This window comes from Nycticebus coucang, chromosome 17 (genome assembly GCF_027406575.1).
Source record: "Nycticebus coucang isolate mNycCou1 chromosome 17, mNycCou1.pri, whole genome shotgun sequence".
Classification (NCBI taxonomy): Eukaryota; Metazoa; Chordata; class Mammalia; order Primates; family Lorisidae; genus Nycticebus; species Nycticebus coucang.
This window is the reverse complement of record NC_069796.1, coordinates 81,876,333-81,902,426: the sequence shown is the minus strand read 5'-3', so window position 1 is coordinate 81,902,426 and position 26,094 is coordinate 81,876,333. Positions and strand designations below refer to the sequence as shown.

Below are 26,094 nucleotides of genomic sequence, written 5' to 3'. Positions count from 1 at the left end.
ATGAGTTGCCGGGGTAGGGACTGGCACATTTATTCCTTCCTGGGCAAGATGTTCTTTCTTGAGTGAGACAGTTTTATTTGGCCAAGTCCCTACGTTCAGCCCTATCATACTAGGGAGGCTGAGGCAAGAGGATCACCTCCCAAAAGTTTGAGGTTGCTGTGAGCTTTGATGCCACAGCACTCAACCCCAGGGTGACTGAGACTCTGTCTCAAAAAAAAAAAAAAGTTCAGATCTTGACAAAAACCTGCAGGTATCCTTATGTTTGCCCCACTCTCAGTGCCTCTGTCTCCCAGGTAACTTAACACTCTGAGTCCCATTTTTTTCTTCTTTAAGACAGAGTCTCACTCTGTTGCCCAGGGTAGAGTGCTGTGTCAACAGCCTACCTCACGGCAACCTCAAACACCTGGGCTTAAGTGACACTCCTGCCTCAGTCTTCAGAGTAGCTGAGACTATTAGGTACCTGCCACAACGCCTGGCTAGTTTTTCTGTTTTTAGTAAATATGCATCTTTCTTTTGTTCGGGCTAGTCTTAAACTCCTGGCCTCAAACCATCCTCCTGCCTTGGCCTCCCAAAGTGTTAGTAAAGGTGTGAGCCACTGTGCCCAGCCCCCCATGTTCTTTATTTTGCTTGTGTTTAAAATTTATAGGAAGTCTATCATGCTACATGTACTTTTTGGAAATTTTTTTTCACCTAACATTACTAATAATCATTCACATTGCTTGTCACTGAAGTCCATTTGCCTTGACTGCTTTATAACATTCCATTATATAAATATTCTACAGTCTACTCGTCCATTCCTGTTACTGTGTTCTGAGGTGGCTCCATATTTTTTGTAATTATGAATAGTGCTGCTATTAACAATTTTTATAAGTCATTGTTGTGTATGTGCAAGAGTTTTTCTTAGGATTGTATCTAAGAGTGCAGTGGCTGGCTCCTGTGGTGCATTTACCCTTAAATTTAAGAGGTAATAACGTGTATTCCAAAGGAGTTCACAAATTAACACCCCTCACCAACAGTGTGTATCCTCTATAACACCTTTTAATTTTTTTTGTGTGTGTAGAGATAGTCTCACTTTATCACCCTCTGTAGAGTGCGGTGCCATCACAGCTCATAGCAACCTCCAAGTCTTGGGCTTAGGCAATTCTCTTGCCTCAGCCTCCAGAGTAGCTGGGATTACAGGCACCGGCCGCAATGCCCAGCTATTTTTTTGTTGCAATTTGACCGGGGCCTGGTTTGAACCTGCCACCCTTGGTATATGGGGCCAGCGCCCTACCCACTGAGCCACAGGCGCCGCCCAATACCTTTTAATTTTTGCCAGTCCAATGAAGTGTAAAATAGTAGCTCATGTGCCATTCCCTGGCTTCAAATATATGAAGCATCTCTTCATCTGTTTATTGGCCATGTTTCCTCTTCTATGAAATGCCTGTTTGTGTCTTTTGCCCATTTTTGGATTTTTACAAGTGCTTTTCTTAATTTATTTGTGAGAGGTTTTTTGTTGATTTTTGGTTTTTGAAGTCTCACTTGGTTGACCTGGGGTGTCATCATATGGCTTATAACCAACCTCAAACTCCTGGATTCCAGCAATCCTCCTGCCTCAGCCTCCCACATAGCTGGAACTACAGGCACCTGCCATAGCTCCTGGCTAGTTTTTCTATTTTTAGTAGAGACAGGGTCTCATTCTTTTATTTTTTTTTAATTGTTTTTTTTTTTTTTTTTTTTTTGCAGTTTTTGGCTAGGGCTGGGTTTGAACCCGCCACCTCCAGCATATGGGGCTGGCGCCCCACTCCTTTGAGCCACAGGCACCACCCCACATTCTTTTATTTTTATTTTTTTTTAGAGACAGAGTCTCACTTTGTCTCCCTCGGTACAGTGCTGTGGCGTCACACGGCTCACAGCAACCTCCAACTCCTGCGCTTAGACGATTCTCTTGCCTCAGCCTCCCGAGTAGCTGGGACTACAGGCGCCTGCCACAACACCCAGCTATTTTTTTGTTGCAGCTTGTCAGGGCACCACCCTCGGTGTATATGGGGCCGATGCCCTACCCACTGAGCCACAGGTACCGCCCTAGGGTCTCATTCTTGTTCAGGCTGGTCCTGAACTCCTGAGTTTAAGCAATCCACCTGCCTCAGCCTCCCAGAGTGCTAGGATTACAGGTGTGAGTCACTGTGCCCAACCTACTTGTGAGTTTTGTGTGTGTGTGTATTTCTTTATATGCATATACCTATACGTACAGCTACTTGGGAGGCTGAGGCAAGAGAATCGCCTAAGCCCAAGAGTTGGAGGTTACTGTGAGCTGTGACGCCACCACCCTCTACTGAGGGCAATAAAATGGGACTCTGTCTCTATAAAAAGAATCTTTTATATAAAGGTAGCTCATGCCTATAATCCTAGCACTCTGGAAGGCCAAGAGGGCAGATTCCTTGAGCTCAGGAATTTGAGACTAACGTGAGCAAGAGCGAGACCCCATCTCTAAAAACCAGCCAGGCATAGTGGCAGGCACCTATAGTCTCAGCTACTTGGGAGACTGAGACAAGAGGATCACTTGAGCCCAGGAGTTTGAAGTTGCTGTGAGCTATTATGCCACAGCACTCTACCAAGGATGACAAAGTGAGACTCTGTCTCAACAACAGCAAAAAAATCTTACTGGAATTTTTGATAGGGAAATTGCTTGTTCTATAAAGCATTTGAGAATTGATTTATAAGTACTAAATCTTCCTCTCCATGAATGTAATATATCTCCCCATGCTTCCTAATTTTTCCTATAAAGATCTCACATGATTACATTTATTCCTAGATATTTAATATTCTCTATCATACTGATATATCTTCATATCTGTTATTTGCTGCTGGTATATAAAATATGAACCTTTGTATATTAATCTTATATTCACCGCCTTGCTAAATTCTTCTGTTGTTTCTAATAATTTATAGGCAGACATAGTTTGGTTGCTTTGGTCTATGCAGGCAGTCATACCATCTCCAAATAATGGCAGCTGTCTTACTACTGGGTGTGTGATACTTAAGTACACAGCAGAATACACATATTTAACAGTGGGCATAGTTGTCCACTTTATGGGAATGCTTGTCGTATTTGTCCATTTAGATGATTTTATTCTAGGTTCTTACTAGATGTTATTTATCAGGTTAAGAAAATGTCCTTCTAGGGCGGCACCTGTGGCTCATTCGGTAAGGCGCCGGCCCCATATACCAAGGGTGGCGGGTTCAAACCTGGCCCCGGCCAAACTGCAACCAAAAAATAGCTGGGTGTTGTGGCGGGTGCCTGTAATCCCAACTACTTGGGAGGCTGAGGCAAGAGAATCGCGTAAGCCCAGGAGTTGGAGGTTGCTGTGAGCTGTGTGAGGCCACAGCACTCTACGGAGGGCCATAAAGTGAGACTCTGTCTCTACAAAAAAAAGAAAAAAAGAAAATGTCCCTCTGTTCTTAATGTACTAAATTATTTTAGTATTAATTGAAGTTGAATTTTATCCTGTTCTTCATGAATCTACTAATATCTGTTCCTCTTCTAATTTGTTAATATGGTTAATTCTAGGCCGGGCACAGTGGTTCACGCCTGTAATCCTAGCACTTTGGGAGGCTGAGGCAGATATCGTCTCTAAAAATAGCCAGGAATTTTGACAGGCGCCTGTAAATCCCAGCTACTTGGGAGGCTGAGGCAAGAGAATTGCTTACGCCCAAGTGTTTGAGGTTGCTGTGAGCTTTGATACTACAGCACTCTACTGTAAAGGGCAACAAAGTGAGACTCTGTCTCAAAAAAAAAATGGTTAATTCTTTTTATGGATTTTCTAATATTATACACTCTATAGAGTGCTAGGATTATAGGCCTTAGCCACTGCACCCAGCCTAAGGCCCTTCCTCTTAACACCATCACTTTAGAGATTAGGCTTTCAACATATCATTTTTTTTTTTTTTTCTTTTTTTTTTGTAGAGACAGAGTTTCACTTTATGGCCCTAGGTGCCATGGCATCACACAGCTCACAAACTCACAGCAACCTCCAACTACTGGGCTTAAGCGATTCTCTTGCCTCAGCCTCCCACAACATATCAGTTTTGAAGGCACACAAACATTCAATCCATTACAAGTTATATAGGACACTTAAAATTTTCTTGCTTTTTTTTTTTTTTTAAACGCCTCACTGTTGTTGTTGTCATTGTTGTTTAGCTGACCCAGGCCGGGTTCTAACCCACCACCCTCAGTTTATGTGGCTGGTGCCGTAACCACTAGGCAACGGACACTGAGCCAAAGTTTTCATTATATTTTTTTTCTGCCTCTGTCTTCTTTAAGGACTCCATTTGCCTATGGAGTACCTATGTTGGTATGTTAGTGTACCCAGTCTCTAAAACTTTATTTTTTGAGACAGAGTCTCACTGTGTAGCCCTCGTTAGAGTGCAGTGGCATCAGAGCTCACAGCAACCTCTTGAGCTCAAGCAATTCTCTTGTCTCAGCCTCTCAAGTAGCTGGGACTACAGGTGCCCAACACAATGCCCGGCGTTTTTTTTTTGTTGCAGTTGTTGTTTAGCTGGCCCGGGCTGGGTTTGAACCTGCCAGCCTCAGTGTATGTGGCTGGCGCCCTACCCACTGAGCTACAAGCGCTGTCTTTTTTTTCTTTTTAAAGACAGAATTTTGCTGTGTTGCCCAGGCTGGAGTATAGGCTTTTTTTTTTTTTTTTTTTTTTTTGAGACAGGGTCTTACTCAGGGTTGACTGTCACGCTATCATCATAGCTCTTACCAACTTCAAACTCCTATGTAGAGTGATCCTCTTGCCTCAGGCTACCAAGTAGCTGGGACTATAGGCACCTGCCACAACACCCAGCTAGTCTCACCATTTTTAGTAGAGATGGGGGTCTCATTCTTGTTCAGGCTGGTCTTGAACTCCTGAGCTCAAGCAATGCCCCAGCCTCAGCCTCCCAGAGTGCTAGGATTACAGTCGTGAGCACCTGGAGTATAGGCTTAATCATAGCACGGTACAGCCTTAAACTCTTGGGTTCAAGGGATCCTTCCACCCAGTCTCCCAAATGTCTGAGACTATAAGTACGTGCCACTGCATCAGCTTATTCTCTTTTCTTTCTGGTGTTCAACTCAATTGATATACCTTCAAATTTGCTGATTCATCTGCCAGCTCAAATCTGCTGTTGACCCTCTCTAGTGAATTTCTCCTTTCAGTTATTGCACTTTTTTCAATTCCAGATTTCCCGATTTGGTTCATTTTAATAATTTCTATCATTAGTTTCTATTTTGTGAGACATCATTTTTTGTAATTTGCTTTTAATTCTTTAGATAAAACAGTTTCCTTTAGTTCTTTTTATTTGTTCTTTTTTTGAGACAGTCTCACTCTGTTGCCCCAGGCTAGAGTGCAATATCCTCAGCCTAGCTCACAGCAAGTTCAACTTCCTGGCTCCAATAATCCTCTTGCCTCAGCCTCCCAAAGAGCTGACACTACTGGTATCTGCCACCACCACCTAGTTTTTCTGTTTTTAGTAGAGACAGCATCTCACTCTTGCTCAGGCTGTGGTATTAAATACAATCTAACAGCCTCAGCCTCCTAGGGTACCAGGATTATAGGCGTGGGCCAACACACCCAGCCCTTTAGTTCTATTAATATGTTTATAACATCTGATTTAAAGTCTTTGTCCAAGGTCCACTTCTAGGCTTCCTCTGGGACAGACTGCATTAATTGCTTTTTTTCTCCTGTATGTGAGCCATACTTCTTTCTTTGTATGTTTTATAATTTCCTGTTAAAAACTAGAAAGTTTAGGGCGGCGCCTGTGGCTCAGTCGATAAGGCGCCGGCCCCATATACCAAGGGTGGCGGGTTCAAACCCGGCCCCGGCCAAACTGCAACCAAAAAATAGCCGGGCGTTGTGGCGGGCGCCTGTAGTCTCAGCTACTCAGGAGGCTGAGGCAAGAGAATCGCTTAAGCCCAGGAGTTGGAGGTTGCTGTGAGCTGTGTGAGGCCACGGCACTCTACCAAGGGCCATAAAGTGAGACTCTGTCTACAAAACACAAAAAAAACTAGAAAGTTTAGGCTTGGTGCCCGTAGTTCAGTGGTTAGGATGCCAGCCACATACACCAAGGCAGGCGGGTTCAAACCCTGCACAAGCCTGCTAAAACAACAACTGCAACAACAAAAAAAATAGCCAGGCGTTGTGGCAGGCACCTGTAGTCCCTGCGCCTTGGGAGGCTAAGGCAAGAAAATCACTTGAGCCCAATAGTCTGAGGTTGCTGTGAGCTGAGACAACACAGCACTCTACTGAGGGCAACATAGTGAGACTCTGTCTCATAAAAAAAATTTTAAAATAGGGTGGCGCCTGTGGCTCAAAGGGATAGGACGCCAGTCCCATATGCTGGAGGTGGTGGGTTCAAAGCCAGCCTCGGCCAAAAACCACAAAAAAAATAAAAATAAAAAATAATTAAAAAAAAAAAAAATTTAAAATAAATTTTAAAAAACCTAGAAAGTTTAAATAATATAATGTGTATGGCTGGGCACCCATAGCTTAGTGGTTAGGGTGCCAGCCATATGCTCCAGGGCTGGTGAGTTCAATCCCTGCCCAGGCCTGCTAAACAGACAAACAGAAAAATAGCCAGGCATTGTGGCAGGTACCTGTAGTCTCAGCTACTCGAGAGGCTGAGGCAAGAGAACTGCCTGAGCCCAAGAGTTTGAGTTTGCTGTGAGCTATGATACCACAACACTCTACCGAGGGTGACGAAGTAAGACTCTGTCTCAACAAAAATATAAATAAATAGGCCAGGCATGGTGGCTCACACCTGTAATCCTAGCACTCTGGGAGACGGAGGTGGGTGGATAGCTTGAGCTCACTAGTTCAAGACCAGCCTGAGCAAAAAGCAAGACCCCATCTTTCCTAAAAATAGAAAAACTGAGGCAAGAGGATCACTTGAGCCCAAGAGTTGGAGGTTGCTATGAGCTATGATGCCATGGCACTCTAACCAGGTCAACAGCTTGATATATATATAAATATAAAATGTGGCAACTTTGGAAATCATATTCTCCTCCCTGTCCACGATTTGTTGTTTAGTGCCATTTCAAATTAATTCTATAATTCTGTAAAGTCGGTGTTTATATGTGATCACTCTAGTCCACCTGTTTTTTTTTTTTTCTTCTTTTTGAGACAGTGTCACTCTGTTGCCCTGGGGTTGAATGCCATAGCATCACAGCTCACAGCAACCTCAAACTCCTGGGTTCAAGTGATCTTCTTGCCTCAGCCTCCTGAGTAGCTGAGACTACAGTCACCCACCATAATGCCTGGCTAGTGGGGGTTTTTTTTGTTTTGTTTTGTTTTTTAAGATAGAGTCTCACGGGGCAGTGCCTGTGGCTCAGTCGGTGAGGCACCGGCCCCATATACCCAGGGTGGCGGGTTCAATCCCGGCCCCAGCCGAACTGCAACAAAAAAATAGCCGGGCGTTGTGGCGGGCGCCTGTAGTCCCAGCTACTCGGGAGGCTAAGGCAGGAGAGTCGCTTGAGCCCAGGAGTTGGAGGTTGCTGTGAGCTGTGTGATGCCATGGCACTCTACCGAGGGCCATAAAGTGAAACTCTATCTCTACAAAAAAAAAAAAAAGATAGAGTCTCACTATGTCACCCTGGGTACAATGCCATGGCCTTGTAGCTCACAGCAACCTCAAACTTTTGGGCTTAAGCAATTCTCTTGCCTCAGCCTCTCCAATAGCTGGGACTACAGGCACCCACCACAAGACCCAGCTATTTTTGTTGTTGTTGTTGTTTGTTTGCAGTTGTCATTGTTGTTTACCAAGCCCGGGCAGGGTTCAAACCCGCCATTTTCGGTGTATCTGGCTGGTGCCCTACACACTGAACTACAGACACCAAGCCGAGTTTTTCTGTTCTTAGTAGAGATGGGGTCTCACTCTTGCTCAGGCTGGTCTTGAACTCCTGAGCTCAAGCAATCCACCAGCCTCCTCCTCCCAGAGTGCTAGGATTACAGGTGTGAGCCACCATGCCTTGCTATTTTTTATTTTTAAGAGATGGGGGTCTCACTCTTGTTCACGCTAGTCTTAAACTTCTGAGCTCAAAAGATCCATCCACCTCAGCCTCCCACAGTGCTAGGATTACAGGCATGCATCACCACACCCAACATAGTCCAGTGTTTTTCTTTTTAATAGAATAGAAATATTTTTAATTTTTATTTTTTGGACACAGAGTCTCATTTCGTTGCCCCTTAGTAGAGTGCTATGACATCATAGCTCTCAGCAACCCCAAACTCCTGGGCTCAAGTGACCTTCTTGCCTCACCCTCCTGAATAGCTAGGACGAAAAGCGTCCGCCACAGTACCTGGCTATTTCTTTTTTTTTTTTTTTTTTAGAGAGACAGGGTCTCACTGTTGATCAAGCTGGTCTCCAACTCCTGGGCTCATGCAATCCACCTGCCTCAGCCTCCCAGAGGCTCCCACCTAGGATTACAGGTGCGAGCCACCACACAAACTAGCCCAGTGTTTTTCAACCTTTTTTTATCTCATGGCACACTTGAACCTATAGTTTAACTTCCACAGCACACTTAAATTATGCTGATCCAAAAAAAGAGGTAAAAAAAAAAAAAAAGAAAAGAATATACTCACTGTGCTTTAAACTTCTTTCAAAAATAATTTAATTAGGCTCAGTGCCTGTAGCTCAGTGGTTAGGGCGCTGGCCACATATACCAGAGGTTGCAGGTTCCAACCTGGCCCAGGCCTGCTGAACAACAACAACAAAAATAACACCTTGGCAGACTCGGCGCCTGTGGCTCAAGTGGCTAAGGCACCAGCCACATACACCAGAGCTGGTGGGTTCAAATCCAGCCCGGTCCTGCCAAACAACAATGACAACTACAACCAAAAAGTAGCCGGGCATTGTGGTGTACGCCCATAGTCCCATCTACTTGGGAGGCTGAGGCAAGAGACTTGCTTAAAAGGCCCAGGAGTTGAGGGTGGCACCTGTGGCTCAAGGAGTAGGGCCCCAGCCCCATATACTGGAGGTGGTGGATTCAAACCCGGCCCTGGCCAAAAACTGAAAAAAAAAAAAAAAAAACACCTGAGAGTTGTGGCAAGCACCTGTAGTCCCAGCTACTTGGGAGTCTGAGGCAAGAGAATCACTTAAGCCCAATAGTTTGAGGTTCTTGTGAGCTGTGATGCTACAGCACTCTACCAAGGGTGACATCATGAGAACTGTCTCAAGAAAAATAATAATTAGTGGTCTTCAAAATTTTGGCAGCACTCCTAAGATCCTCTCACAGCACACAGGGTGAACATCACTGATCTCATCTACTTGGTTAGCTTAGTGGTCATCTAATGATTGGACAGCAAGCCCCCCCCCCCCTTTTTTTTTTTGAAAAGAGTCTCAAGCTGTCTCCCTGGGTTGAGTGCCATGGCATCACACCTCACAGCAACCTCAAACTCTTGGGCTTGAGCAATTCTCTTGCCTCAGCCTCCAAAGTAGCTGGGACTACCGAGGCCCGCCACAACGCCCTGCTATTTTTGTTGTTGTTGCCATTGTTGTTTTAGCTAGCCCAGTCCAGGTTTGAAACCACCAGCCTCAGTGTATGTGGCCAGCGCCCTACCCACTGAGCCACTGGCACCGCCCTGGATAGTAAACTCCTTAATTACGTTGAACCAGGCTCAGTACCTGTAGCTCAAGCAGCTAGGGCGCCAGCCACATACACCAGAAGTGGTGGGTTCAAATCCAGCCCGGGCCCGCCAAAGAACAATGACAACTACAACCAAAAAATAGCTAGGTGTTGTGGCGAGCACCTGTGGTCCCAGCTACTTGGGAGGCTGAGGCAAGAGAATCACTTAAGCTGAAGAGTTTGAGGTTGCTGTGAGATGTGATCCCACAATACTTTACCCAGGGCGACAGCTTGAGACTCTGTCTCAAAAAAAAAAAAAAAAAAAATTACTTTGAACCAATAAATCCCTCGCCCTAGAGTTTATAATTTTACCTTAACCTTTGATTCCTTTTACCCCAGAGCTTCAAGATAGCCAGTAGTGAGAGCTCAGGGCTTTTCAGGTCTTTCCTGAACACATGTACAGCACTGGGCATGAGCATATGCTTCTGCATAGCAAAGGCCTTCTAGATTCCCAGGCATATACATCTGAGCCTTTCAAAGCCCCTGTAGACATCTCATAGTGACACAAAGGTCAGTGGTTGCATGGAGCCAGTAGTCAACTGGGTGCACAAGGAACTACATTTTGTAGTTTTCATTGAGAGGGAGGTTCCACAGGTATATATACATTTGTCACATAGTAATTAACTTCATGCTTTACACATAGACAATTTTGTTGTTTTTTTTTTTTTTTTTTTTTTTTGAGACAGTCTCAAGCTGTCAGTGGTGTCATAGCTCATAGCAACCAACTCTTGGGCTCAAGCAATCCTGCCTCAGTTTTTCAATTTTTAGTAGAGACAGGGTCTCACTTTTTGCTCAGGCTGGTCTCCAACTCGTGAGCTCAAGCTATCCACCTGCCTCGGCCTTGGGTTTTTTCTTCTTTTTTGGCTTAGACATTACGGAGATGAATAACATAGTTTATTATATGTAAATTAAACCTTGCTAAAGTTGATTTTTTTTTTCCTGAGGCAGTTTCTCATTCGGTGTCCTGAGTAGAGTGCCATAGTATCCTTGCTCACAGCAACCTCAAACACTTGGATTTAAGCATTCCTCTTGCCTCAGCCTCCCCAGTAGCTAGGACTACAGGCACCTGGCTAATTTTCCTATTTTTAGTAGTGACAAGGTCTCACTGTTGCTCAGTTTGGTCTCAAACTCCTGAGCTCAACCTTCCTCAGCCTCCCAGAGTACTAGGTGTGAGCCCCCATGCCTGGCTAATTTTTTTTTAAATATAGTTTAGAAACAAAAAATCTAATTTATAGGACAGATGCTTGCAGGGTCTGGGAGAGGATACCTGAAGGGAACCACCCTTGCTGGGCCCAGGTAGCCAGGCAGGCACAGTTTGGTAGGTCAGAAATATATCTCTGGTTTTTTTGGGTTTTTTTTGAGACAGTCTCAAGCTGTCATCCTGTGTAGAGTGGTGTGGCATCACAGCTCACAGCAACCTCAAACTCTTGGGCTTAAGCTTCTCTTACCTCAGCCTCCCAAGTAGCTGGGACTATAGGTGCCCGCCACAACACCCAGCTATTTTTCGGATGTAGCTGTCATTGTTTGGCAGGCCCAGGCAGAATCTGGTGTACACCCACCAGCTCTGGTGTACGTGGCTAGCGCCCTAGCTGCTGAGCTACAGGCACTGAGCCTGAAGTCTATCATTTTAAATTGGTAGCATCTAATTTATAACTTTTAATAATACCACATAGGCTAAGGGACAGGTAAATTTACTATTTTTGAAGTCTCCTGATAGTTCCTTTTTATCTTATGTGATACGTAGTAGTGATACCCGTATTTCTGGATTGTGATATACTTGTCTAGGGATGCCTAAAAATGTATAAAATTTCTTAATGTTTTATTGATCAATCTCATGGGCCATCTCTTCCTCAGATGCAAATGATTTGTGGCTAAGTGTTATTTATATAGAATAAGGTGGACATTTTAAAACTAAAATAATGACCTATAGGGTGGCGCCTGTGGCTCAGTGAGCAGGGCACTGGCCCCATATACCAAGGGTGGCGGGTTCAAACCCAGCCCCGGCCAAACTGCAACAACAACAAAAAAAAATAATAATAATAATGACCTATAAGCTGAATGAGTCCAGAAGCCAGATGTGGCTCCCAGCCTGCTTGTGTCTATATCCTATATCTGCCCAGGGCTCAGCCAGCCAAACTGTGAACTCATATCAGAGTGGCTTCCCCAGAGGGCTCTGGCATGCCTCTGACCCTCCTTTAAGGGATAACTCGTTCATTACTATGGGTCTAAGCTCGACAGCAAGATGGGGCCCTAAAGCCTCTCTCTTGGCAAAGGCTAGTTCTGCAGGAATGCACAGTACACCCTCTTCTCAGATTCTGCATCTTCTTGGTACCCCAACTGCACCCCGGAGACATGTGTTACAGTCCCATTAGCACCTTGAAAGCTGAGGGGCCCTAGGAAAACCCCACTTACTGCCACTGATGAGCCCTATGCTCATCACTGCCCTTAGACTATGTGTGGCAGTTCCGCCCTCCTCCTTCCTGGGACTTGGCTTAGTCTGCTGGGTGTCTGACATGTCCTTTGTCCCTGGCTCAGTTTGGGGGAAGCCCAGTGTCCTGTGCTGTGGGGCTGGCTGTCCTGGATGTCTTAGAGAAGGAGCAACTCCAAGCTCATGCCACCTGTGTGGGTAGCTTCCTGATGGAGCTCCTCAGACAGCAAAAAGCCAAACATCCCATCATCGGGGACATCAGGTGAGGCTCTGGGGGCAGTTGTCACCACCTACCTGCCATGTGTCATTTTCTTCCCTCACCTCTAACAACCTGGGACATCAGTTGGTAACTTTTATATTCAAGGGGAACTGAAATACTGAGGTGCTTTTGCACTTAGGGAGGGGAAAAGCCAGAATACAACCTGAGCTCTGACTCCCAACTCCCTTCCTCTGTCTATAGCAGAGGCCTTCAAACTGCAGCCGCGGGCCACATGAGGCAGTGTGATTTGTTCCCGTTTTGTTTTTTTACTTCAAAATAACATATGTGCAGTGTGCATAGGAATTTGTTCATAGTTTTTTTTTTTTTTTAAACTATAGTCCGGCCCTCCAACAGTCTGAGGGACAGACAGTGAATTGGCCCCCCAAGTTTAAAAAGTTTAAAAAGTTTGAGGATGCCTGGTCTATAGTATACTCTATACCAAGGACCTCTCTATATTCCAGCTCCTTTCTCAAACTGTTTTCACTACCCTGAGTTTTTCCTGCACTCAGTTTCCTCAGGAGACACAAGTCAGAGCCCTAGTAGGCTTTCCAATGGATGGTTTGGCCAAGGCTCAGCAGAGGGTGAGAGTGAGGACCACGGTCCCTCAGGCTTGGCCTTTTGAGATAGCATCACCTTTCCCTCCAGGGGTGTTGGGCTCTTCATTGGCGTGGATCTGATCAAAGATGAGGCCACAAGAACACCAGCAACTGAAGAAGCTGACTTCTTGGTATCCAGGTATTTTTTTTTTTCTTTCTTGAAACAAGTTGCTTTCTAGATTAGGAGTCACTATAGGTGCCTCTTTGAAAGCCTGGACCCTGAGGAATAAGAAGGAACCTCTCTCCTACCTCCCATCTGTCCACCCTCTTGTCATGCACTCTGGGCCTGATGAGGGGCAGTTCATCAGTGGATGTGGCAGTTCTGTATCTAGTACCTGGCCACAAAGGCTTCAAATGAGGTGTGGCTGTGCCCAGCCCAGAGGGGACTCCTCTGCTGAGAAGGCCTAAGCTTAGCAGGCACTCACACCCAGGCAGCCCTAACACCACCTTTCATAGGCTAAGGTGAAAGAATCACAGCTGGGAGCTGTGGCTGCGCCACTCAGGATTCCCATTTCTAGAGCTGAGAGGTGGCACTCCTCCTGATCTAGATGAATTAGCATATTAGAGATCCTTCTAATCTCTTTACCTACACTTCCTATGCCTGTTCCCTCCCCCACCAGGAAAACTTCTGGTGTTTGACATTTTATCCTTATTCAAATTGTGAAACATGCATTTTCTTGTTTTTATAATTCACATCAATGGCACTGATGTAGACCTGAGGTTGGCCCATCCTCAGTGGCCTTCTCTCTGCTGGTCAATGACAGGTGTACCAGCTTTCCCACCACTTGCAGGAACTTAAGGGATTCTAGATGGTAGGGTGGCATGGAAGGAGACGGACCCTGGGCTAAACCTCATCGCTCACCTCATAGCACTCAGGACTTATTACTGCAGTTCAGTGAAGAAATGGAACTCAGGGCAAGTATTAACACCTGCAGTCTCCATGTTATATGGCAGAGCTGGATATAGCCCCAGAGCAGACTCCACAAACTTCTTTCTGGCACGGCCCTGGTCAGTGTTGGACAAGAGCCAGAGACAGACTAAGGACAATCCCCCAGCCCAGCAGTTCTCAACCTGTGGGTCCCGACCCATAGGAACTGTATTAAAGGGCCATGGCATTAGGAAGGTTGAGAACCACTGCCCTAGCCCCTAGCCCTGATAAGCAAATTAACAGGAGCAGGAGTCAAAGAGAATGTATACACAGTCACAGCAGGCTCCTCAGTGGCCAAAGTAAGTTACTATGTTAAAGATGTAAATGTGGGGCGGGCCAGGCCATAGCGGCAGGGTGCCGGCCCAATACACCAGGAGTGGCAGGTTCAAACCAGGCCCAGGCCTGCTAAACAATGACAACTGCAACCAAAAAATAACCAGGTATTGTGGCAGGTGCCTGTAGTCCCAGCTACTGGGAGGCTGAGGCAAGAGAATCGCTTAAGCCCAAGAGTTGGAGGTTGCTGTAAGCTGTGACGCAGCTGTCTGGGATTGCAAAATAACCTGGGAGCAGGGGTGTTGTAAGTTATTGAAGCCAATGGGGACTACATGGTGTTCATCATCCTGTTTGAAATGTGGAACATTTTCCATGTAAAAAGAAATAGACTTCAGATCAGGCGGCACCTGTGGCTCAGTGAGTAGGGCGCCGGCCCCATATACCGAGGGTGGTAGGTTCAAACCCAGCCCCAGCCAAACTGCAACAAAAAATAGCTGGGCGTTGTGGCGGGCACCTGTAATCCCAGCTGCTCGGGAGGCTGAGGCAAGAGAATAGCATAAGCCCAAGAGCTGGAGGTTGCTGTGAGGCGTATGACGCCACGAGGGCGTTAAAGTGAGACTCTGCCTCTACAGACAAAAAAAAAGAAAGAAATAGACTTCGCATCAACCACATGTAAAAATGGGAAATGCAGTCTAGTGTGCCCCTGTGGCCATTCTTGGCTTGGCTGAGGGGGCTCCAGGGACACATGATCTGGGGGGCAGATACAGTGCAACCCAGGCAGAGCCACTGGTACTGGGCTGCAGGATGAGCAAGACTTCAACAGGGATGGCCAGTGCAGCATCCTGGCAGAAGTAGGCTGTGATGAGCGAGTGCAGTGTGGCTGGAGCCCCAAGGTCAAAGGCCAGGCTGAGGTAAGGCCCTGAGGGCCATGTGAAGGGGTGTCTTGTCCTCATAGGCTGAAGGAGAACTACATTTTGCTGAGCACAGATGGCCCTGGGAGGAACGTCCTGAAGTTTAAGCCCCCCATGTGCTTCAGCCTGGACAATGCACAACATGTGGTGGCCAAGCTGGATGCCATTCTGACTGGTAAGCTGGGAACCTGAGGAGCAATTTCCCATGTCTCCATAACCTCCCAGTACATAAGGAAGAACATGGGGAACTGAGAGCCCAGCAGCTGGTGAGGGCATCCCCAACAGTACAGGGGAATTGGGAGTGGGCCCTGCCTGGCCTGGACATTATGTATTGCTCATCTACTACCTAGGTTGCCTGGGCAGGGAGCAGGGAGCAGACAGCGTGGGACCCAGGACAAGGGCAATGGAGACCCCCATGGCTGTGCACATAGCCACCCTAGGATAACTTTACATGAGGCTATGGCTGCTAAGTGGCTGAAATAAAATTGCCAGCAGCAAGGACAGACAGAATACAAGATAAAATTCCTCTCCATGTTCTTATCAGTCACCTGAGATGACCGTGGTCAGCCCAGGGTCTCCCTAAATCTACTTTTAAGGGAATCTTTAATCATCAAACTTGATATGGCCATGTGCTGACATAGTGTTCAGTGAGGGGCGGCACCTGTGGCTCAGTCGGTAAGGCGCCAGCCCCATATACCGAGGGTGGTGGGTTCAAACCCGGCCCCGGCCAAACTGCAACCAAAAAATAGCCGGGCGTTGTGGCGGGCGCCTGTAGTCCCAGCTACTCGGGAGGCTGAGGCAAGAGAATCACTTAAGCCCAGGAGTTGGAGGTTGCTATGAGCTGTGTGAGGCCATGGCACTCTACGGAGGGCCATAAAGTGAGACACTGTCTCTACAAAAAAAAAAAAAAAAAAAAATTCAGTGAGACTGGGTGGCTCCTGTGGTTCAGTGAGTAGGGTGCCAGCCCCATATACTGAGAGTGGTGGGTTCGAACCCGGCCCTGGCCAAACTGCAACAAAATAAATAAATAGAATTCAGTCCAACTCCAAAAAGGCAAATTCATATTGTGGCAGGGACCAGATTTCCCTCCCACTTATAGGTACTTCACTGCTGCCCATGGGTGGACTTAAGCCTAGGGCTGTGGAGTTGGGAGTTGACTCAATCCCTGCCAGACACCTCAGGGGGTAGTGGGGACCAAAGGCCAGCCAGTGTGTGGAGCTCTCAGGAAGTTATCTGCAGATAAGGGGCAGGGTGGGACTAGAGGCAGCAGAGAAAGGTGAGTAGTTCTTTGTGGTCTTTTCCAGATATGGAAAAGAAGGTGAAAAGTTGTGAAACGCTGAGGCTCCAGCCCTGAGCCACCCCTGCTCAGTCAGGTGTCCCCAGGTGAGTGGGCCACGCTTCCTGCTGTTGAGGAACACAGAGCTAGTTCTTTTACCATCAGCACCCTCAGCAAACTCCACCTCAAAAGACTTCTTCCCTGATTGACAGCGATCCACTCACCCACCCCCTCAGAATACTCAGCTTGCATGTTGTAACAGAAGCAGCTATTTCCTCCCTAACTCCTAAGGGTGGGAATAAACAAAATTTGAGAGGCTCTACTTGAGCCACCAGACTGCCAGAGCAGTCTGGTATGTGCCAGCCAAGACAAGTACTGTCATGTCCCTATTCAGCTGGCCCCTGACATTTGCTCTAGTAGAGTTCACATTGTCCTTATTGGAAGAGATCAAATAAATAAATCTCATTTTTTGCAGAGACACACTGCAACAAGGAAGGCATGCATACTGGGGAATTACAGCCCCCACCATAATGCCTTCACCCCTCAACAGCTGCCTTTTAGGAGCTATTCCCTTTCTTTAAAGGGACCCATGTCCTGGGCAGGGCAGTCATTGAAGGAGGCTAAGCAAGGATGTAGAATGTGTTTATGCCTGACACGATGCTGTAAAAAGATCATAAAGGATATAGACTCAGAGCAGTAAGTAGTAGCTCAAAAAGATCAGTGGCCAGGTCCTTCTATCAAAGCTGCACCCCCACAACTGGGCCTGCAGCTGAAAAAGCCTGCTGTGGGAAAGGCCCCAGCCCCAGGACACCCAGCACTCCCCACTGGGCAAGAGGTCTCACACAGTAGATCCCACACTCACCCAACCTTGGGGGTTTTTTAATTTTTATTTCAAAAGCTTGGATAGCTTCAATATCCAGGTCGTGGCAAAATCAGGACACGTGTAAAATACCTTACAATACATTAGATTCCCAAAAGGTACCAAAAAGTACAGTAAAATTAACACTTCCATTACAGGAAATGTATGACACAAATAATATAAAATTAAAAGGTGAAAAAAAGGTGACACTGGTTTCCTAAGATACAGTTTACTCTTTACAACCAGGGTCCATAGGTCCAGGCTGCAGAGCGGCAGCGGGAAGCAGACCCTCCAATTTGGTTCTGGGTAACCTGGTTATAAAATCAGCCCATAATGCCGCTCTGGCCTCTGAGACACCACACGCTGCCTAAAACAACTAGAGCTCTGGAAATAGTAAACAGGAGAGTGATTTCCGGGGGGAAATTTTAAATAAGATGCACATGGGACAGGCCATAGAAAGTTTGCCAAGTTAAATTTGGTACATAATTGTTTGTGTTCACTCCATATCCAAACAAAGCCTGTGCGGTCAGTCAGTCGCTCACTTCTGCCGCTGCCTCAGTATGGCTTGTAATTATTCTGATGGCCACCACGTCGCTGGCTCTTGCCGTAGTTTGTACTGCCCTGACCTAGGGACAAGAACAATGGTAGGAGCTAATACTGACAATCCACCCTGTGCCAGGCGCTTGACATGCATCTCACAGGATCCTCACTGCCCTGGTCTGGCAGGGATTACCTTCCCCACCTTACTAAGGCCTATAAGCTAGAGCTCAAAATCAGGTAGCTCCAGTGGCTGAGCCAGGCCTGTCTGACTCCAAAGACCCTGCTGCCAGTAGCTCCTATACTCTCTTCTCTGTCCTGCCTCCCCTGGGTGGATGAGCAGATGGGACCTCCCTCTCTCCTACTTACTGTAGTCGTAGCCGGGGCCGTAGCCGTAATAGCCATAGGGCGAGTAGTCGTAGCCGCCATAGCCGGGCCCGTAGCCCTGCTGGTAGCCGTAGCCCTGGTTCCAGTAGTTGCCGTAGCCCTGATTCCAACTCTGACTCTGACCTGTGGGGGGAGCAGGGCACAGGGGCCCACGGACCATTTAGCACACGCAGGAGCTAGGATGGAGGAAATCCTGCCCTTTGGGTGGCGGGGTTACTATGGCAGCTCAGGCAGAAGCCAGGGACTGCTGTTCTGATGTAGAGGGCTCTGGGCCCGGCCCTGCATCTGAGACCCAAGCAGATGATCAGAGGCTAACTTCACTGGGGCAAACAAGGCAGCTCACTCACTTAAATCACCCTCTGGTGAACCCCACCCTCCCTGGCAGCTTGGCCTTCAAAAAGATGCAGTTCAGGCTTTGGAGTCAGAGGGGCCTGGAATGGAAGAAGGTAAGCGCCTGGCACAGCTCTGCCCTATGGTTCTGCCTACTGCCCATGGGTGTGCCAGACTCAGACAACACCCATAGAGCCAAAACACCCTATCATATCCAGTGCCTAGAGTGCAATGCAAATGCTCCCTCTTGCCCTGGGCCCTCAAGCCACTGAAAGACAGTGTTCTTCCATTCTGAGGGGCGGCAGCAGCAGCACAGCCTCAAGCACACAGCCTTAGCCCAGGAGAACCATGCCCATTCCTGCCTTCCCACCCCACTGCTACATAGCACCAGAGGGAGCCCCAAGACAGGCATAGAAAGGCTCCATGGAGGCAGGGAAATGGGACCCATCTTTATTCAGGCTCCACTCACCTCCACCACCACCGCCGCTGCCTCGGTTCCCCCGGTTGCGGTTTCCACGCCCCCCAGAACCATACTGCTGCTGCTGATAGACCTCTTTGGGCTGGGCCACCTTGATTTCACACTAAAAGCCAAGAGGACAGCAGGTCAGGCCAGTGGGGTAAACTCAAGACAAAGACATGCACTGCAACAGTCAGGCACTAGATAAGGTCCATTTGCTCAAAAACATGCTGAAGTGAGAGACCACATCTGAGCTAAAAGTTCTTGGAACCACAACCAAAACCAAGGGCCCAGCTGGGCACCTGAACTCAGCAGCTCGGGCGCCAGCCACATGCACAAGAGCTGGCAGGTTCATATCCAGCCCAGGCCTGCCAAACGACGACAACTACAACAACAAAAAATAGCCAGGTGTTGTGGCGGGCACCTGTAGTTCCAGCTACTTGGGAGGTTGAGGCAAGAGAATTGCATAAGCCCAAGATTTTAAGGTTGCTGTGAGCTGTGACACCACAGCACACTACTGAGGGCAGCATAGGGAGACTGTCTCAAAATAAAACAAAATGAAATCAAGGGCCCTTCTGATGAGAACCTTTCCAGGAATGCACTGGATATGGATGATCTCAGCCCCAAGGCAACTCTATGTCTATGAGAGAGAGGAAACTGGGCCAACTTCAACTGAAGGGAAGACAGGCTGCAGAGCTGGCACCACGTTGGTCTTACTGGGCCAGAGTCAGATAAGACTGCCCAAATGAGGAGCCTTGGATAAGAAGGTAATTATTACAACATTTTTCTTTTTCTTACAGAAACTCATCTGTTAAGAAGGTGACTTCCATCTTGCAGATAAAGCTGAGGCTTAGGACATGTGAGCTGATCCATGCCCTCCTCTAACCACTAGTCTGTTATTGGGATAGGCCAAATGGCTGTATCTCCTCAGGTCCCAAAAAGTCCGTTCTTTTTTGCCCAAAACACCACCCGCTAGGGTAGAGTGGGATTGGGGACGTCAGGGCACCTATTTAAATAAATCAGAACACTGTATTTTTAAAGGGAAGTCCCCCGATACATACACCCATTGAATAAAGTACATTTTACATTGTGTCCCCATACAAGCTTAACTGGCACATTATCCTTACCAAGTAATGAAGTTTGATGTTTTCTATACCACTGAATTAAAAACCAAATACAACCAACTAAATTGCATTTACCCAACCCCCACACCCCCACCTTCCAGGCTCTTCCTATTTCTTATTACTTCACATAAAAAGGCTTCTTTGTATCACTGTCTATTACAGTAACAACTAATTCCTCACTCATTAAACTTAACCCATTAAACTTAAGGGTCTGGGCTTGGCGCCTGTAGCACAGTGGTTACAGCACCGGCCACATACACCCAGGCTGGCTAGTTTAAACCCAACCCAGGCCAGCTAAGCAATAATGACAACTACAACAAAAAAATAGCCCAGGGTTGTGGCGGGCAGGGGGCCTGTAGTCCCAGCTACTTTGGAGGCTTAAGGCAAGAGAATCACTTAAGCCCAAGAGTTTGAGGTTGCTGTGAGCTGTGATGTCACAGCACTCTACCAAAGGTGACAGCTTAAGACTATCTCAAAAAAAAAAAAAACTTAAGAGTCTAATCCTAATCCAATCTTTCCAAATTCTCAACCTGGATGGAGACTTCTAGGAGTCCCACCCTACCTATCCCACCTTATCTGGCTGCCAACTCTAGCTAAGAAGCAGTGTCTGCCACACCCTGCCACAGCAGGCCACACCCTCAACTCCAACTGCCAACTTAAAGCCTTAACTACCTTCTCCCTGACCAGAGTCCAGGAAAGAACTATACTTCTCACTGTACATGACTCCACTAATCAGAAAGCAGAAATGGCCAGGGATTTATGCTTGCTAGGACCCTGGAAGCTCTCTGGGAAGAATCTGGACCTGAGACTAAGATTGATTAAGCAGTGCCCAAGGGAATGGAAGTGAACAAAAACGTAGTATAAAGAGGCAGAAAAACCCTGGAGCAAGAAAAACCAGAGGAAAATCGGTGAGCTGCAAAGTTCTAGAATCTTCTGAGACCTTAAGTGTAGGTGTAATACACCCTGGACTCTAAAATCTAGAACACTGTCATCTCTAGCTTTAAATCAGGAAGCAAGGAGGCCACCCAGCATGCTCTAGCCACAGAAGCCATCTTTCCTCTCCTATCTCCCCCTCACATCCTGTATATTTCCTGGCAATCTCCCACTCTGGGAGCACTACAAAGGACGGGAACTGTTTACAGGACAGCATATGCTGCAGAGAAACAGTAAGGTCTGGCTAACCTGGAGAGCTCTCACAGGCATCCCTAACCCACATCAGCAGGGCCCAGCTCTGCAGCAGAAGACCAAGCACACAAACCTTACCTTGCTTCCACTGATAGTATGGAACTTTTTTTCCAGAACCTTCTTCACAGGTTCTTCTTCTTTAAAGGTGATAAAGACAAAACCTCGTCTCTTGTTCAACTTTGGATCCATTGGAAGCTCAATGGCTTCAATCTGCAAAAAGTATAGGCAAACCTGAGGACCACTACCCCACTCCCAAGCCCAGAGCATGCAGAAAATTCACAGGAGAAAAAACCTACTGAAGGCCACAGACTGAAAAAGAAAGCTCCTGCTGGCCAAAGCTACCAACAACCAGGAAGCCAGCCGCTGGGGCAGCTGGCAAGTCACTTGTAGAGCTACACACTTACCTCCCCAAAGTCTCCGAAGTACTCCCTGATCTTTTCCTCAGTAGCTTCAGGATTCAGACCCCCTACAAAGATTTTCTTTACCGGGTCCTTCTTCATAGCCATTGCCTTTTTAGGATCAATGACACGGCCATCCAGCCTGTGCTCCTTCTGGTCTAGGACCTGTTCCAACAGAAGGCGTTCTAATTCGGCAACATGACTGACAAGACCCTTCTCTGTGAGCCAAGACACCAGCACAGAAACACAAATGCATTTCATCCCCCCAAATTTCTACTATTGGGTTGATCTCACAGCCCAATTTTCTTGAAGCCTCACAAGTGCAGCTGCTTCTCCTCAACAATGTATACATCAATCCTTGCCCCTCAACCTTCGCCCATGCAGTGTGCCCTTCTCTGCCAAAGCAGTCCCAGCTTAAGGCCCATTCACCTCCAGAAGCAAAGGTGCACTGATTCAGGACGCAGGCTGGAGACACCGCCAGGGATGGAGCTCTTACTCCATCCTTCTAACTATGTGATCTCTTCTACTTAAGCTTCTCTGGGCCTTAGGTTTTTTGTTTTCCTATAAAATGGGGCTAAATGCCTATCCCACAGCAATCTTGGAATTCTTTTCTAATCTTTACATTAACACTTAATACAGCTCCTGGAACTGGCACATCAAAAAAGTAACAGATGCCAACCATGACTTTCCTGAACCACCCCAGGTAGATACTTTCATTCACAACTTCATGTTTTTATCCCCTCAACACCAGGAACTTTCGTTCCTAACCAGTCTGCTTTTCCCAAAGCGCTCAACCACACACAAAGCACCCAAACCAATCATATGTTATGTTGAAATTCCAATACTATCCACTGAGACAGCTTAGTACAGTATCCAGCTTACCTTCTCCACACTGGCTGCATCTTTGAAGAGGATAAACCCAAACCCTCTTGACCGTCCAGTGTTGGGATCCATTTTTATTGTACAGTCAACGACCTCTCCAAATTTAGTAAAATAGTCTTTTAAATCTTTTTTACTGGTATCCCAACTCAGGCCACCGACAAACATTTTCCTGAAATGGTAGGAAGAGACACACGGCAACAAGTCCTTTGAGAAAGCTGCGACTTCAGGAAGCCACCACCTTTGTAGACAAGGTCTACAACCACCCTTAGAGTCTGCATCTCTGAAGAATGTTAAGTCTCCACTACCTTCCAAACTCAACTCAACCTGGACGCTAAGAAAGCAAGCTTGACAACACTGCAGCCCCATGCTGGGAGAGGAAAAGGGAGGACAACCTAGCCTGGGTTATGGGCTCCCTGCTCACAACTGGGAATTCATTGCGGGCCACAACCTCATATCAAAAGGCCGGCGTTTCCCCGCCTCCCGAGAACTCACTGCAAGAAACTCAAGGCTTCCTGGAGCCAAGACCGCCGCCGGTTCAGACCCTGACTCCGCCCTCGACGAGCGGCGGGAGGCCCGAGCAGGGCGCGCGCCAACTCCGCCCACGGAACCCGGCGCAGCCCCAGACTCGCTGGGCCCCGGGTCTGACCCGCTCCTCTTCCGGGCTGCCCGCCCCTGCGCCTGCCCGGGTCCCAGCAGCGCGCGAGCGGCCCCGGGGCGGCGCCAAAGTCGACCCAACAAACTCCAGCAAACTCCAGCGAGCGGCGGCGCCCGAGCAGGCGCACGGGCGCGGCGGGGACCAGTTCGCGGGCCGCCCGCAGGCCCCGGCCGGGCCGCCGCCCCTCCCCCCGCCGCGTGGCGCCAACAAAAGGCGGCCCCGAACAAAGGCTTCACCCCTGTCCTCCCGCGGCCCCACCTACCCCGCGTCCTCCTCGTTCTTGCTGGCGTTGATCTGGTCACCCTCGGCGCCGTTCTGATTCCCGCTCGGGGGCGCTGCGGTCCCGCCTCCAGCCCCCGCTGCGGCCCCGGTGCCAGCCCCAGCCGGCGACTCGCTTTCCGGGGCTGCCTCATGTCCGTTCTCGGTGGCGCCCGTCGTCTCCATGGGCTGTTCCTCACTCGCTTCCGACATGGTAGGCCGAGACGCGGCGACTCCTGTAACGAGCGGCGACAGCGCGTCAGGACAGCGAGGCTCTCGCCGGAGCTCCCGCCCGCCGCCCGCTCACCTCGCTCGCTCACCTCGCCGCCGATGACGACGCGGGGCCCGCTCGTCCCCACCCGCCGGGGAAGGCGCCTCGCGGGCTCCGCTGCGCTCAGGCTCGCGCTGCTGGGGCCTCGCCTCCGTCCGCCGACGGAGCCGCTCCCACAGCGCTCCCGCCTCCCCGGTAGCTTCCGAACAGAACCCACTGACCCAAAGCCTAGGTCCGGCCCGCGCGGTGCCGCCGCCTGACAATGCCGACTCGTGGCGCTCTTTATAATGCCGGGGGCCGGGAGACACCTCGCAACAAAGCGCATGTTCATTGGCTGCGCCAGCCCGTCGCTCAGCCTTGCGTCGGCATCCTATTGGTCGTGATGGCGCCCGCGCTCTAGATCCGGGCGGGCTTTGTCCTCATTTTAGAACCCGCGCGAGTCAGGGCCCTGCGGAGGGTTCCCGAAGCCAGGTGGTTTGGCGGTGTGTCCCTGAGCGGCCGGTGGGCGAGTCTGACCCCTCCACTCACTGAGGCAGTAGCCTCTCGCCTTCTTGCACACCCCATCCCACCCCTGGCAGCCTTTGCGTCTCCATTTCCCACAAGAGGAAACTCAGCCTGAGGAAAGTCTCGCAGCCCGAGGTCGCCTGGCTGGAAGTGGCAGAACCCGGGTTTCCAGGTCCCCTCCAAGGCCCTCGGCGGGAGTCGGAGTGATCGAAATGGAATCCTCCCTCCTCTTTAACCTTGTCCTCAGAAGACTCGCGCACCTGCCCTTTTCGTTGCCTCCGGAGGCCCGGAGTGGAGGACCTCTTGGGTTCTGGCACCAACAGTGTTCACCAATCTTAAGTTGCCTGGCACCACCTTGAATGTTAATGCTAATGTTCCTTTGAATTATTTTTGTTGAACCTTATTTTTAACCAAAATATACTACTTGTGTAATCATGAGATTTTTGGAGAGTGTGGCAGGAAGGGTGGCTAGTTCTTTTAACTAATTCACAAAAATACAAACCCCCTTTATATATTGTATCCTTGACCACCGAACTTGAAAGACTTGGATAGTCTCCGTGATTCCTTTTAATCATACGGTGGCAGCCCCAAACGGACAAGGATTACAACCTCTGAAGCCTGGGCACTATCAAATATCCCAGAATGTAGTAACTGACATTCCTGGCTGGCTTCCTACCCAGGCCCCGTGTGGCAAGCTGGCCTTCTGTTTTCTCTTCTTATAGCCTAACAACCCCTGGCTTAGAAGATAGTACCACCACCAGTTTTAAGTGACAAAACTGAAACCCGAGACTACATGACAGACTCAAGCAACTACATCTGGCCAGCGGAGTTGCCCTGCCGATGAAAAATATGAGTTTCACATTTCAAAAATACTGTCTTCAGGCTTTTCTAGAAAAATGTGAAGATTTAGCCACACTACACTGCATTTCTCAGGCTGTGGCTGGCCGGAGGTGATGGGCACAGCTCCTCAAGCAATGAAGATCATTCAGGAAATTAAGTTCAAAATCAAACAGTGTTAAGTGCTGCTCCAAGATATTACTGAAGACCTAAATTCACTTAATTGTCCACATGGTTTTCTTTTGCACAATTCAGAAGCACCTTCAATGATACACAAAGTTGAAGAATAATATTTGGTCACTAGTTCACAGTTTGCAATATGCATTCACCCACACTGCCTTATTGGAGCTTCAGAATATCTTTTGTGTAGTTACCTACATTTTATACCGAAGAACACTGATAAGGCCTGGCTAAAGTTGTGGCCACAGAGGCAGCACTTTTCACCTCCACATTGGGGATTGTTTTCAGGGCTCCTGGCTATTGTTGAATAAGGTATCTCTGAGCATCTGAGTTTCTTGGTCTAAATTATATCTCCTATGGGATTAAATTATTGTGAGGCTCAAAGCAAGCAACAGCTTAGAAAATACTTTATAAAGAACTTCAGATATGGGCGGCGCCTGTGGCTCAGTGAGTAGGGCGCCGGCCCCATATGCTGAGGGTGGCGGGTTCGGACCCAGCCCCGGCCAAACTGCAACCAAAAAATAGCCAGGCGTTGTGGCGGGCGCCTGTAGTCCCAGCTGCTCGGGAGGCTGAGGCAAGAGAATCGCGTAAGCCCAAGAGTTAGAGGTTGCTGTGAGCTGTGTGACGCCACAGCACTCTCCCCGAGGGCAGTACAGTGAGACTCTGTCTCTACAAAAAAAAAAAAAGAACTTCAGATATGTAGGGGTAAGCCCTGGAACAGAATGCATATAATATAAGGTGTTTCTGCCACAGGTGTTTCTTACTGTTTGGAAACAGTAAGAAGTTCCTTTGACACAGAATCTTATAAATGGGTCTCTGAATAGAGAGCATCTTCTGTGACAGGAAGGTTCTCAAGTCAGCAAGGAGCTCAGTAACTACTGAAAACCCTTTAAGAGGCTCATAGAGTACAGTA

The 26,094-nt window shown here is 48.1% G+C and overlaps 2 protein-coding genes across 9 annotated transcripts in view; one reads left to right on the top strand and one right to left on the bottom strand.

The window, feature by feature from the left end:
* PHYKPL (5-phosphohydroxy-L-lysine phospho-lyase) overlaps nt 1–20,454 on the top strand; it is a 32,402-nt gene extending 11,948 nt beyond the window's left edge. For 2 of the 7 annotated variants that reach the window (XM_053565982.1, XM_053565985.1), the window contains exons 9-13: nt 12,182–12,336; nt 12,979–13,068; nt 15,086–15,216; nt 16,346–16,424; nt 19,688–20,448. In XM_053565982.1, coding sequence (XP_053421957.1) covers nt 12,182–12,336; nt 12,979–13,068; nt 15,086–15,216; nt 16,346–16,395 — 426 coding nt within the window. In that variant the 3' untranslated portion in view covers nt 16,396–16,424; nt 19,688–20,448. Of the gene's footprint in view, nt 1–12,181; nt 12,337–12,978; nt 13,069–15,085; nt 15,217–16,345; nt 16,425–19,687 lie in introns of all 7 variants that reach the window. The other 5 variants (XM_053565987.1, XM_053565983.1, XM_053565986.1 and 2 more) reach the window with 5 other exon arrangements.
* On the bottom strand, nt 17,189–23,846 carry HNRNPAB (heterogeneous nuclear ribonucleoprotein A/B). 2 transcript variants are annotated; one of them, XM_053565989.1, is made up of 8 exons: nt 23,710–23,846; nt 23,394–23,625; nt 22,477–22,645; nt 21,601–21,759; nt 21,275–21,406; nt 18,900–19,011; nt 18,083–18,223; nt 17,189–17,802 (listed from the first exon to the last, which is right to left on the bottom strand). In XM_053565989.1, the coding sequence occupies exons 2-8, from the start codon at nt 23,600–23,602 to the stop codon at nt 17,732–17,734; spliced, it is 993 nt and encodes a 330-aa protein (XP_053421964.1). In that variant the 5' UTR covers nt 23,603–23,625; nt 23,710–23,846; the 3' UTR covers nt 17,189–17,731. The 2 variants fall into 2 exon arrangements, with proteins under 2 accessions (XP_053421964.1, XP_053421965.1); XM_053565990.1 differs by lacking the exon at nt 18,083–18,223.
* Nucleotides 23,847–26,094: the final 2,248 nt, after the last annotated feature.

What these genes read in the sequence shown, in the direction of transcription:
- HNRNPAB (XM_053565989.1), bottom strand. Translation starts at nt 23,602, where the DNA reads ATGTCGGAAGCGAGTGAGGAACAGCCCATGGAGACGACGGGCGCCACC. An exon ending in ATGCAGCCAGTGTGGAGAAG is followed by an intron (nt 21,760 to 22,476) that starts GTAAGCTGGATA and finishes CTGTTGGAACAG; the next exon opens with GTCCTAGACCAGAAGGAGCA. An exon ending in ATACTATCAGTGGAAGCAAG is followed by an intron (nt 19,012 to 21,274) that starts GTAAGGTTTGTG and finishes CTTGGCTTTTAG; the next exon opens with TGTGAAATCAAGGTGGCCCA.